Source organism: Littorina saxatilis, linkage group LG10 (genome assembly GCF_037325665.1).
Source record: "Littorina saxatilis isolate snail1 linkage group LG10, US_GU_Lsax_2.0, whole genome shotgun sequence".
Lineage (NCBI taxonomy): Eukaryota > Metazoa > Mollusca > Gastropoda > Littorinimorpha > Littorinidae > Littorina > Littorina saxatilis.
This window is the reverse complement of record NC_090254.1, coordinates 18,192,723-18,206,433: the sequence shown is the minus strand read 5'-3', so window position 1 is coordinate 18,206,433 and position 13,711 is coordinate 18,192,723. Positions and strand designations below refer to the sequence as shown.

At 41.6% G+C, this 13,711-nt stretch overlaps 1 protein-coding gene across 1 annotated transcript in view; it reads left to right on the top strand.

Moving 5' to 3' along the window:
• Positions 1–4,992: 4,992 nt before the first annotated feature.
• LOC138978316 (uncharacterized) overlaps positions 4,993–13,711 on the top strand; it is a gene marked incomplete at its 5' end in the record, with an annotated part of 27,651 nt that continues 18,932 nt past the window's right edge. Inside the window, 2 exon segments of the mRNA XM_070351020.1 lie at positions 4,993–5,104; positions 6,932–6,987. Of these exon segments, the coding sequence (XP_070207121.1) occupies positions 4,993–5,104; positions 6,932–6,987 (168 nt within the window).

Below are 13,711 nucleotides of genomic sequence, written 5' to 3'. Positions count from 1 at the left end.
AAACACTTAAAGGCACAGTAAGCCTCCCGTAAACCATCACAGAGCTCCCCGAGCGTCTAAATACAGTACAAGCATACTTCCATTTGAACGCTCACCGAACGGGAACATCCTGGCTGCTTTCTGTCGAGCGTGAGACATTTTCAAAGAATTTATTTTCGTAGACTTGTTCCGTTAACAACAACGGCGCCTCGTTTTTGCGCTAGACCTAACTTTTAAAATCTAAATAATAAATTGACAGCTTGTTACACAAACATTCTTTAATCATAAAAGAATTCGTTTTTCATCAAGACAAGATCAGAACAATTCGAAGTTGTGAAAGTTTAAAAAAAGAAAAGCCCGGAAGCAGGGTCACGCAAGGGTCGTAGCAGACGACGGCCGGTTTATCAGTGCAAATCGCCGTTCCTCTCAACAGTCAAAAGCCATCGCTAGAGTTCTTGTGAACCACAGCCGTTGTTTCGTGCATAAAAAAAACGTGCTATTGTAGATAAGCTCACGTCGAGTCGCATTCAAATGACTAACTATGACGACTGCATTGTGAAAAGGGAAAACTGGATCACACGGGTTCACGACGGCTCAGGGGTAAGATAAACCACGCAAAAATAAATTCTTTGAAAATTGTTCGCTCTTTACGGAGGGCACCTAGGATGTTCTCAATTGGTGAGTGTTTAAATGAAATGGTGTTTGTACTGTGTGTAAAAGCCTGACCGTATCTGTGATGGTTTACGGGAGGCTTACTCTGCCTTTAAAAGAAAAGAAATATGCTCAACACTTACTGAACTCACTGGTATGATCGCAACTCTATACATTTTCAGACTGGAAGAAAAGCGTCAACAAGCTACGTTTGACGTCACATACAAGTTTGACGTGTTATTATGAGTTATCTATATATATATATACGACTTGTGTCTGTGTGTCTGTGTGTCTGTTCGCGATGCGCGGCCAAGGTTCTCGATGGATCTGTTTCAAATTTGGTGGGCATATTCAGGTACACCCGGGACAGGACACAACCTTGTCGATGAGATATTTCAACACGTGCTCTCAGCGCGCAGCGCTGAACCAATTTTGTGTTTTTTGTCTGGATCCACTACCAGTAAGTCTTCCTTATCTTTTCCAGTGTTTTCAGCGTTTATCTCCCTTCCTTCGTGTGGCGTCAATCCATATTCCCGTTACTACGTTACTATTTTTAGAATGTCACGATTGCACCCGTAAGTTGTCCTTACTGTAAAAGTGAAAAGGTCGAATCAATTTATAGCCACGCGAAAAATACACTGTCATCTATCTCTATATATTTATACAGAATTACACGCCCCTGCGGAAGGCCTCGCAACAGGTCGAACATTTGGGCTGCCACTTGAAATTCTTTGTTTGGCTTTTCTTTTCCTTGATTTTTTTCTATATATTTATAGATATAGATATACATATATATATATATACGGCTTATCTCTGTGTGTGTGTGTGTGTGTGTGTGTGTGTGTGTGTGGGCAACACCTGTGGATTGTAGAGTTCTGTTTGTGATGTCGTCTAGCGGCTTTGATGTGTCAGTATGTTCAGGCCTTCCTTCGAGAAGCCATAACAGTTATTCTCAATCCCGTTTGAGTGGACTTCGCCTTCAAAGGTGATTGTGGTGTTTTGGCACTAAGTTACATTTGGCGTCGTCGACAGCGATGGGACTCGACATGAAATGTTCAGGCCACTGAATTATTTTCGTGCTGTTCCCATTCCACCTGGGAGGGACCTAAGTTCATTCAAAGGGGGTCGAGTGTGACAGGGAGACTACCGTCTCCCTTCACAGCAGACTCTGCAGAGTTGTTCGCCTTAGAAGTTGTGGGCTTTCCTTGCATGTACCCGTAAGTTGTCCTTTCTGTAAAAGTGCAAAGGTCGAATCTATTTATCGAAAAATCCACTGTCATCTATCTCTATATATTTATATATATAGATAGATATATACGGCTTCTGTGTCTGTGTCTATGTGTGTGTGTGTGTGTGTGTGTGTGTGTGTGTGTGTGGAGGCAACACCTGTGGATTGTAGAGTTCTGTTTGTGATGGGGTCTGGCGGCTTTTGTCTGTGTGTATGTTCTGGCATTTGAGAAGTCATAACAGATAATATAGGGCTAAGAAATAAGCTCTAAAATTCTCAATCCCGTTTGACAGGACTTGGTCTTCAAAGGTGATTGTGGTGAACCGCCACGCTGTCTGTCTCTGTCTCGCGATTCACCCCGGCGAAGCCGGGTATTCCTCTAGTTTCTAATATGCTGACTGTTAGCAAATGATAACAAGACATGTCGAGAAAAAAGATATCAAGCATGAGCCTTTTAGGTGAATGCTGATATCGTTTGTGAGACATGTCTGTTATCATTTGCTAACAGTCAGCATATTAGAAATAACGGTTTTATTACCGTTTAATTCGACCAAAAGAAATTTCCAAGCAACCCCGCGAATTAGACAGAACAGCCGCAATGGGAACTTGAGCGCTTCTACCTGATTATGCCTGTCAGTCAAAGAATTCTCGTGACCTGAGTCAGCCAATCAGAGTAACACACCTCACGTGATGAATATTCACAGGTCAAATGCCTTTGACACACAACAATCTCACAAGATAAACCATGTTGAACATGCGTTTCGGTTGCTTCGCTTTTTCTCGTTGAACAGAGAGCGACAGATTTAGAACCGACTCCAGACGGATGGGAAATGACGTAAAGATACATTTGATGTAAAGCGAGTGGCGCAATTTCACTTGATTTTTCCGAACTTTGATCATTTAGATTTCAAGTGAGCGGTCGGCATTGCACACTCAGACGATGGGCGGTGCCTTGCTGTTCCGTTACGCACCCACCGACAAAACTCGCTTTTCGGTATTTTTTTTAGATAAAGAGAGTATTACCTGACAGCATTTGAAGTGTCATTCTTTAGAATAAATCACGCTGATATTGTTGAATTAAATTTTTACTTTGTCTTGTTAATTTGTAGCGTGATAAACAAAAAGGGTCCCTGCCTGAACGTTATAACATTTAGAGGGTCACCTAGAATCCGTCCTGATTGGTCAAAAAGCCATATGGGGCACTGAATTGGTAATAACTCGTGCTACTGTGACGATGCTTTGTGGCCCGGAGTTGGATTCTAAAAATTCGTCTCCCTGTGGATTATTGTGCATTTTGTTGCACAACCAAAATGATGACAAAAACGATGTTTGGTGGCTTGTTGTCAGACCAGCATTTTGTTGTTGGACCTCGGGGAGCATATCGCCTTTTGTCTCATATTTATCAACCGCAGCCTTCGGCCTTGGTCGATAAAGATGAAACAAAAGACGATATGGTCCCCTTGGACCAACAAAAAAGCTGGTCTGTCAACAAGCCACCAAACATCTTATATTGTTACATTAATACCCGTCATAAAAAGCTAAGCAGATTCGCTTGAGCGCAACTCTTTGTCGGTGATTAGACCTTTTATTTTACAACCCGTTATAATAAAGGGCCATCCATTCCTCTACCAGATTCAGCAGACAGATTGATTTTACATGAGGTAGTGTCCAAACTGTGCAAAAGATAACCCCCCCCCCCCCCCCCCCCCCGAAAAAAATTCCAATTCACGAAAGAAAGGTTCCCGCGTTAATATCGACAATTTATCTAAGCAGCTAATATTGAACAAGTTTGCATGTTATGGAACAAACTTTTCACCCAAAATAGTAAGTTTTGTTCACCTGTCTAACCATGACGCTTTGGCATGCTGAACGGTGTTTGTGTCATTCTGCTAGAGGACAAAAAAACCAGTGCATTTCAGTTGAACTTATGCTTTTCAAAACTAATGACCACTTTAATTTTTTTATTGATTTAAACATTACTCCTTTAAAAAGAGTCCATCAAATTCTCACATACTTGCACTGATCGAGTCTCATTGATTTTTACATTTAGTCAAGTTTTGACTAAATGTTTTAACACAGACAGGGAATTGAGACGAGGCCGGTGGTGGTGGTGGTGGTGGTGATGTGTGTGTGTGTGTGTGTGTGTGTGTGTGTGTGTGTGTGTGTGTGTGTGTGTGTGTGTGTGTGTGTGTGTGTGGAGCGATTCAGAGAAAACTACTTGACCGGTCTTCAGAAAACTTTACATGAGAGTTTCTGGGTATAATATCCCCAGAGGTTTTTCTCTATTTTTCCCCGAATGTCTGTGATGACGTCATATCCGGTTTTAGTGAAAGTTGAGGCGGCACTGCCACACCCTAATTTTAGTCAAGCAATCTTTGACTTAAAGTCGGGACTTTTGTACATTTATTGCATTTCAGCTCAGAAGCTTAAAATTTCATTGATTAGTTTGCTCATTTCAATTGTCATTACAAACGGTTTTTTTACTTATAGATTCAAAACGTATTGCATTGTATTCCTCATCTTCTCCTGAATCCAAACATATGTAGATATGGTATGTTTACTTTAAAAACGTGCTTAGAATTAAAGAAAATAGGTTAAGTATGTACCATGTTCGCATGCTTCGCGGAGACGAGCGTGACCCGGCTTGGGCTTCGGGTATGGTTAGCCGAGAATATCTGAATGTAGTCTAGGCGATCACTGTTTTTTGGTGTTGATCTTTCCGTTTGATGCCTATGCAGATTGACTAAATGTTTTTAATTACGCTTCACGCGACGTGTTTGTTGTGGTTGTTGATGACAGTGAGTTTTGATGTCTAGTCACTATACATTTTTTGCGTAAGTAGCAACTTGGCTCTAATTAATGTGTGGCGCCAATTTGGATAAATAAATACATGGAGAGATAGAATAATAAGGGCTAACAATCATAAATGCGCATCCATCCATCCATTCATCTTGACGTCTGTCCGTGCCTTCACCCAACCGTCCATTCTTTCACCCTCCATTTATCCATCCAATAATTTGCCTACATATAATGTTCTCTCCCGATTGGGTGGCACCCATTTTAGGTTCGTGCACCTCTGCCTGGGTGACTTTGTGCTAAAATTTCAACATTTTGCTTTTTTGGGGTTTATTCAGGTATGAGGAGGACGTGAAGAATGTAGTGGAGTCTCTTGAGAGTGAGTTCCCTTACCACTACTCAGCGATTCACAGCGACGTGGGACAACTGAGGAGCGACCGTAAGAAGCGAGTGAGGACATTTTGACACTTCATGCAGCCTGACAAAGAGGGGGGGGGGGGGGGCAGGGCGAGACAGGCAGATAGACATGAGTGGGGTGGGGAGTAACATCCTTACAGACGAAGCACACGCCCACACATACACACACACGCACGCACAAACGCACACACACACACACACGTACACACACACACACGCACACACACATCTATCTATATATATATATACGACTTGTGTCTGTTTGTGTGTCTGTGTGTCTATGTGTCTGTGTGTGAGTTCGCGATGCACGGCCAAAGTTCTCGATGGATCTGCTTCAAATTTGGTGGGCATATTCAGGTACACCCGGGACAGGACACAACCTGGTCGATATTTCAACACGTGCTCTCAGCGCGCAGCGCTGAACCGATTTTGGTTCCACCTCAGCTACCCGGGCCCCCATACCGACACACCAAAGCCGCTACACCACATCACAACGCCAAAGTTCTCGGTGGATCTTTTTCAAATTTGGACACCGTATTCAGCTACACCCCGGACACAATATCATCGATGAGATATTTCAACACGTGCTCTCAGCGCGCAGCGCTGAACCGATTTTGGTTTTTGTGTTCATTTCACCATTATAAGTAACTCTTCCTTATCTTCTCCAGGTTTTCAGCGTTTACCTCCCTTCCTTCGTATGGTGCACTATAGTATGAGTGGGGCATCTTCGGATATTCCCGGCGTTCTGTTACTATTTTTAGAAGGTCACCGCAGTGTCCAGAACGTAAATTGGACCCGTAAATTATCCTCACTGTAAAAGTGCAAAGGTCGAATCAATTTATAGCCACGCGAAAAATACACTGTCATCTATCTCTCTATATATACGGCTTATCTGTGTTTGTGTGTGTGTGTGTCTCTCTCTCTATGTGGGCAACACCTGTGGATTGTTCAGTTCTGTTTGTGATGTGGTCTGGCGGCTTTTGTGTATTTGTATGTACTGGCCTTCCTTTGAGAAGCCATAACAGATCAAAAGGGCTTAGAGAAAAGCTCTAAATTGCTCAATCCTGTTTGAGTGGAGCGCCTCCAAAGGTGATTAACACGGTTACATTCGTCGACAAGGATGGGACTCGATATGGTCAGGAATGGCATTATGGCCACTGAATCATTTTCGTGCTGTTCCCATTCCACGAATCTGGGAGGGACCTAAGCACGTACGCACTCACACACACAAACACACACGCGCGCGCACACACGTACGCACGCACACACACACACACACACACACACACACACACACACACACCAGGGCCGGACCCAGGGGGGGGGGAGGTTCCAGGGGTTCCGGAACCCCACCCCTGGAAAAAGCATGTACCTTGCTTTGAGTGTTTTGTTTTTTTGGTTTTTTTTGTTTTTAAATAAATTTTGTGTGTGTCGCTAACAAATTTTATTCAAAGTGAAATCCGATGAGAAAAAGGTACCCCCCCCCCCCACCTTCGCTGATTTGCCCCCCCCCCCCCCCCAAAAAGGAGGAACCCCCCCCCCCCCCCCCCCCCCCTTACAACTCATTTGGTCCGGCCCTGCACACACACACACACACACACACACACACACACACACACACTTTTCCAATATGGACAAGGCGTCATGATTCTTTAGAGATTAAATCGCACGTTGCACATCTATATTTTTGCTAATGGCTCAACTTCATTCAAACTACTCTCTCGGCATTTTCAGCTTCAAAACAAAGAGCAAACTGCATAACTTCCAACAGACTAGTTGTATATAATTCGTATGACTTAGTATTATGTTATCACGTGTATTGGTGTATTTTCAATAAAGATATTCTCTTGAAATTTTCAGTTCCCGGGACGTAACACTGTCCCCTGCAGTGTGGGGGGTCTTACCAAGCTCAGCGCGTATGTAAAACACGCCTTCTACTATGTTGACTCAAGTACCATGAAACAAACTATGAAAAGATCACAAATGTGTTTAGAAACTACTAGTTTTGTTCAATATTTGACACAGCAAGCCATGTAGTAATCTGTTTATCCTTCATCACGGGGGATAACCGGCTATACAGTGGTAAGCTGGTGAACAGTGGTAAACACTCGATTCGGCCTGCATTTTCCCGTTTTACCACAAAGTTGTTGATTTTTGTCTGGATTAAAGGTGAGCTACTGCATCTGCGATGACTAACTTTGTTTCGAAATGCATAATTATGTTGAAGAAGGATTTGCGTTTTCCCGTATTTGAATGTTAAAACCAGAAATCGTGGTGACGAAGCACCGGAAATGGCTGCTCGGTGGGTTTCAAATGTAGAAATGCGCTTGTTTTTACAAAAACTGCTCGTATTCAGCTTTGGTACGGGAATCTTAGTGACAAAGGAGTCATACTTGATGCAAAGGAGTGCTAATGTCGGGTTGGAATCATTCGTTAGAGCGTGCATGCGAGAGGCGGTCAAATATGCGAAATGATCGTACTCCGGGTTGAAGACTGTCGCGAATGGGGCAGCAGACGCATAATCCGGTTTGATGCAAAATGTATGTAAACTAGACATTCGAACACTCTCTCTCTCACTTCGTCTTTCTCTCTTCCTCTCTCTCTCTCTGTCTCTCTCTCTCCCTCTCTCTCTCTCTGTCTCTCTCTCTCTCTTTCTCCCTCTCTCTCTCTCTCCCTCTCTCTCTCTCTCTCTCTCTCTCTCTCTCTCTCTCTCAGCAGTCTCGCTCTGTTCTGTCACTGAATAGTCGTCGGTTGCTAACCCCACCCCCACCCCCCACCCCAGACTAACCTTCAATACAATGTTGAATAGGAGTGGCTGTCATCTGTTAGCCAGTCAGCAACTTGAATACTTTGAGGGGGAAAGGAGACACACGGTTAGGAGGTAGTCGTCCTTAGCGGATTATGACTTTATTCAGGCAACGAAGTCATTCGGCGCTCAGTGTTTTCTGGGTACAAAAAACTGTCACAAGTGTGTCTCCTTAGGACTGGGTGGCCGAGTGGTAACGCACTTGCGCTCGGAAGCGAGAGGTTGCGAGTTCGACCCTGGGTCAGGGCGTTAGCAATTTTCTCCCCCCTTTCCTAACCTAGGTGGTGGGTTCAAGTGCTAGTCTTTCGGATGAGACGAAAAACCAAGGTCCCTTCGTCTACACTACATTGGGGTGTGCACGTTAAAGATCCCACGATTGACAAAAGGATCTTTCCTGGCAAAATTGTATTGGCATAGATAAAAATGTCCACCAAAATACCCGTGTGACTTAGAATAATAGGCCGTGAAAAGTAGGATATGCGCCGAAATAGCTGCGATCTGCTGGCCGATGTGAATGCGTGATGTATTGTGTAAAAAGAATTCCATCTCACACGGCATAAATAAATCCCTGCGCCTTGAATATGTGCGCGATATAAATTGCATAAAAAAAAATTATAAAAAAAAATCCCTGCGCTTAGAACTGTACCCACGGAATACGCGCGATAAAAGCCTCATACTGATTGATTGATTGACAAGTTATTCCTGAGAAAAAGTTATTCCCAATAATTCCGCAGAAAAATATGTAAGCATTATTTGTTGGAAAAACTGTTTTGCTGCGGAAAAAACGATGCTTCTGCGGATGATGACATTATTCAAAAATGCTGCAGGTAAACCGGTTTTTTCTACATCATTACTGTTTTTCCGCAGAAAAGCTGAAAAACGGATAATACGCTAAGGACAATGACATCCTCACGGTGTGCCTCCTTTCCCTCTCAAAGTAGTTTTTCCGCAACATAATGTTTACATGTTTTTATGCAGCATTATTGGGAATACCTTTTTCTTACAAATAACCTGTAATAGTTTTTTTACCCAGAAAAACTAACGATCTTGTAAAGTAGCGTTTGTATCCGCTCCCCCCTCGGGGATATAATAGCTTGCTCAACAGTGGCCCAATCAGAAGCGAGAATAATTTTTTAAGCAAATCGAAAACGAAGTGAACTACTGCGTCCGTCTATGCAAATTTGATAATGCTGCGGACAGGTAAGTGTGTTACCAGCGTAATTTTGCAACTTTGAACTTTCGACAACGAAATCATTCGGCGCTGTTTTCTCGGTAATTTTGGACGAGTCCATCTCTCAACAAATGGAGAACTCATGTCATAATAAGAAGGACAAAACGCCGCGGAAACAGAGACTACCTATCCTTTTCGGATAATGATTTCATTCAGTTATTCTGCGGAAAACAGAAATACTGCAGAAAAACGTTTTTTTCTGCAGCATTTCTGAATAATGTCATCATCCGCCGAAGCCTCTTTTTTTCGCAGGAAAACATTTCAGTGCAGTAAAATTTAAATAAAGAATGCTGCGGTAAAACGGTGCTGTTGTTTTACTTCAGAAAAGACTTCTAACATTTTTTCCGCAGCATTTTGTATTAGCTCATTATAATATTGGATCACATGAGTTCCCCCTATGTTGAGAGATGGACTCGTCCAAAATTACCCGGAAAACACTGAGCGCCGAATGACTTCGTTGTCTGAATAAAGTCATCCGCTAAGGACCGTGTGTTTCCTTTCCCCCTCAAAGTATTGTTCTATGCTGGCTGGCTAACGGATGACAGCCACTCCAATTCGACATTATATTGAAGGTAAGTCGGGGGAGGGGGGGGGGGGGATTTTTAGCAACCGACGACTATTCAGTTACGAAACAGAGAGAGACTGCTAAGAGAAAGAGAGAGAGAGAGAGAGAGAGAGAGAGAGAGAGAGAGAGAGAGAGAGAGAGAGAGTGGAGGGAGGGAGAAAGGAGAGGGAGAGAGATCGATTGATTGATTGATTGATTAAACTTTATTACAGAAGGATGGAGATTTTAGGCGTTGCCTAGTCTTACAATCTGTCCTTGCTAACTAACATGAATACAAAACAGACATGAAAACATTATAAGAGCAAAAGAGGTTGACGGCAACAAAAAAAAATCGTACATATGATAATAAATGGCATTTAAAGGCAAAGAAAAAGTTATAGTATTTGATACTATTAAATACAATAACAGCAATAGAAATATGAAAATAGAAATAATGGTAAGGATGATGATGTCATAACGATAATAACAATAAAAAATATTAAAAAAAAATAAAAAAATAATAAAAAAATAAAAAAATTAAAATAAAAAAAAAAATTATAAAAAAATCCCGAGCACTAGAAACATATGCACGCCGTGGATCGTGTAACTCTGCATTTGCGCCACCGCAACTTTTTATCGCTTCACGCCGACGAAGAGGCAAGCTGCAAGGTAGGTCTCTCACAGAAAATGAAAATTTGTAGGACTTTCAGGCATCATCTAGATTCTTCATTAGTACATTTTAAAGAAGTATATACTCAAGGTCTAAGGCACGTGCTTTTTTAGTCGAAATGTCAGGTTTCGGCAGTTCAGAAGTCCGATTTCTGCTGGAATTGTAGTAAAAATTGCACGATTTGTCTCTTCCTTCGTAACTTCAACGAAACAGCACTAGTTGATGCATTCCCGTGATGATATCCTGTGAGCTAAACAAGTCCTTTGTATTCTTGATGAATGATGTTGCACAATTTTGTCTTTGGGTGACGCACGCGGCAAAAGAAAACACAAACAATTAGACTTCATGTTATACGCCACCGATGCTTGGTGTAATTCGCCACCGCAATTTCACGTCTTGGATGTTATTCGCCACCGCAACTTGTCTAATGAATTGCATAATATGTTGAAGAGTTCAGTGATTCTGTCACTTCCAATTGAAAATATTGATTTGGAGTTGTTCAGTTCAGTGTATAGTTCAGCTTTTGTAGAACACGTTTCTGAGACGCACCTGGCGGCGTTTCACTCCCACATTCTTCGTCATTCTTCTTTCCCGAAAAACGTCACGTCTGTCAGAGGCGTTCTTTTCTCTTCCAGGGTCAAACTGATGAGTTTTTGTGTTGTCGCTGGTAATAGGAATGACTGAATTTTAGAATTATTTCACACACATAAACACCAACGAAGCTTAAGAATTTTAGAATTATGTGGTATTTGGCCCCACAATTTGGTTCCAATCCTGTGTGACATAAACATTGATTAAGATTGTGGAGTGTACTGCAACAAGCATATGCCTTTAAAAAAATAAAATGGAGGAGACAAAGAAATCAGACATCAGAAATGAAAATGATCATGGTCAGGGGATGTAGAAACATGTCCACTACAAACAAAATTGAAATGTTTTGGCAGTGGGTTGTAAAAACAGAATAAATAAATTAAATAAATAAATTGAGAAAAAAAATGCATACAGGGGTTAGTTTCACTGATATAAAATCAGTTGTGTTTGTGTGCGGGGGAGGGGGGGCTGATCTGAGCAGCTTGCCAGTAACTAATAATAATAATAATAATTAAATTTAATACGCGCGATTTCTCATTACGAGCTCAAAGTGCGGCGCTTTGTTTCAACACGTACGCTCACATGGTGACAATCGTACAACACACACTCACCATGTGGTACGAAGGATTAAAGCTGCAATTAGGAAATCAGAATTTGGAAAGATAATTTTTTTTAAATTTTTGCAGATGGGCACAATTAATTTACATTTTTGAAATGGTGGAGGAAAACAAACTGGTAGGACCCGGAAGAAAACCACTGACGACAAGCTTTTAATGCATAGCGTAAACCCAAATTCACTTTATGAACTGTCCCGGCAAGGGATTGAACCCGAGGCCAAGGAAATCAAGCGGATCAAGGAAATCAAGCGGATCATAGGGGCAGTACGCTATCCATCCTGCCATTCGTCACCTTACACTAAGTAATGTTCAAACCATGCGGAACGCTTTTGTACATTCTTGTATGTGTAGTCAATCTTCCGAATGTAAATGAATGCATAAGAAAACATGAGGACAAACTTTTCATCAGCGTGCCTTCCTAGAAGTGAAATCTCATTGGTGAAAACGTTGGTCTTCATGTTCTGATGTGTCTTTATTTTGCTGCGTAATCTGTTCAGATCATCACTAGCAGTCATCGATGCATTTCCCACTTGTAAATATAGTATTTTTTTTCACTCTTACGGTAATCACTGTTATATTTCCTATTGATGTCATCATACCCTAAACCTCTTGAACCCCTGAGTTTAAAACTTGCAGCACTAAAGTTAAAATGCTCCTATCAATTGCTGTCAGTTTTGTGACAAAAATAAAGGTTTAAATGCCTCCACGATGTTGTTGCGTTTGAAAATAACAATTTGCGTAGTGCGGTGGCGAATAACAAAAAATGCGGTGACGAGTTACATCTAACATTGAATTGATGCGGTGGCGAATTACAGAGAGTTGTTGACACTCTGTTTTTATCTGCTTCTTGCAAAGTATATATGGAACTATATACAGAGAAACTACACGTGGAGATTCATAAAACATTAAAGTTATCTGTGAACATGTCCAAGAATAACCAGTAATCTCCGTTTTGTTGCATTTGACGCAGAAACTGAAAATATGCCCAAAACATGGGGAAACGAGAAGAAAAACAGATCGTCACGATCACCAGGGCCATCAAAGCATCAAAAAATATATACAGAAATATAGCTAAGGATATAAGTATGTGAAATGCAACACCTGAGAACATGCTGAGTGCCTAGCATTCTAACAATTTAATTTATCATTCGAGAGACCTACCTCGCAGCTTGCCTCTTCGTCGGCGTGAAGCGATAAAAAGTTGCGGTGGCGCAAATGCAGAGTTACACGATCCACGGCGTGATATGGTTCAAATGAAACAACAACGGCGAGCAAGCAAAATAACAAACAGTAAGTCATTTGTATTTTACAAAAAAATACCGACAACATAGAAAAAGGAAGAAAAGAACTACAACAAAGGATATACCAACACAACAGTAACAACAGAAACAGTAACCCTGAAAAGAGACTGCTATAAGATAACCGGTATGTATGATAACATTAGGACGGTTTAATACATCGGAGTAAACCCATTTTGAATCACCACTAGGTTACGATAACGGTGGAATGCTCCACTTGGAATCAGATTTGAAACAAATGTCTGTGTATTTGCTTTTTAAAGGCTTTGACTGATGGAATATATTTTAATGCTGTTGGAAGTGAATTCCACACTGATGACCCTGAAAATGCAAGACTAGACTTGTACAAATCTAGTCGGGGGCGAGGTGGAATGAATTTACTAGAACCATACCTGTTGGTTGCTTTTTGAAACAGCGACAGAATGTACTCTGGGACTTCCTTGTTCATAACTCTAAACATGAATAATGATTTATTCAGTTTAAGCTGCTGGTTCAACGGAAGGAGGCCGAGCAGTTTCAGTTTTTCGTCAGTAGTGACCGATGAGTTAGGTATCATAAGTTTAGCTGCACGACGATGGAGAGAATTCAGTTTGATCATGTGAACATCACTGCAGTTGTCCCATAACGTAGAAGCATAACTTAAATGCGAAAGAATGTGTGCATGGTAAAATAATTTAAGAACTGAAGTGTCGACATAATATCGTAGCTGCGAGAATAAGAACATGTTTCTCGACAGCGTTTTGTTTATATTGTTTAAATGACATTTCCAGTTTAGCTCAGAATCTATTGTGACTCCTAGAACCCGATGTTCACGGACTTGCTCAATCGGTGATGATCCAAGGTTAAGCTTTAGAACAAGTGGGGCCAGCTGATGTTTCTGTCT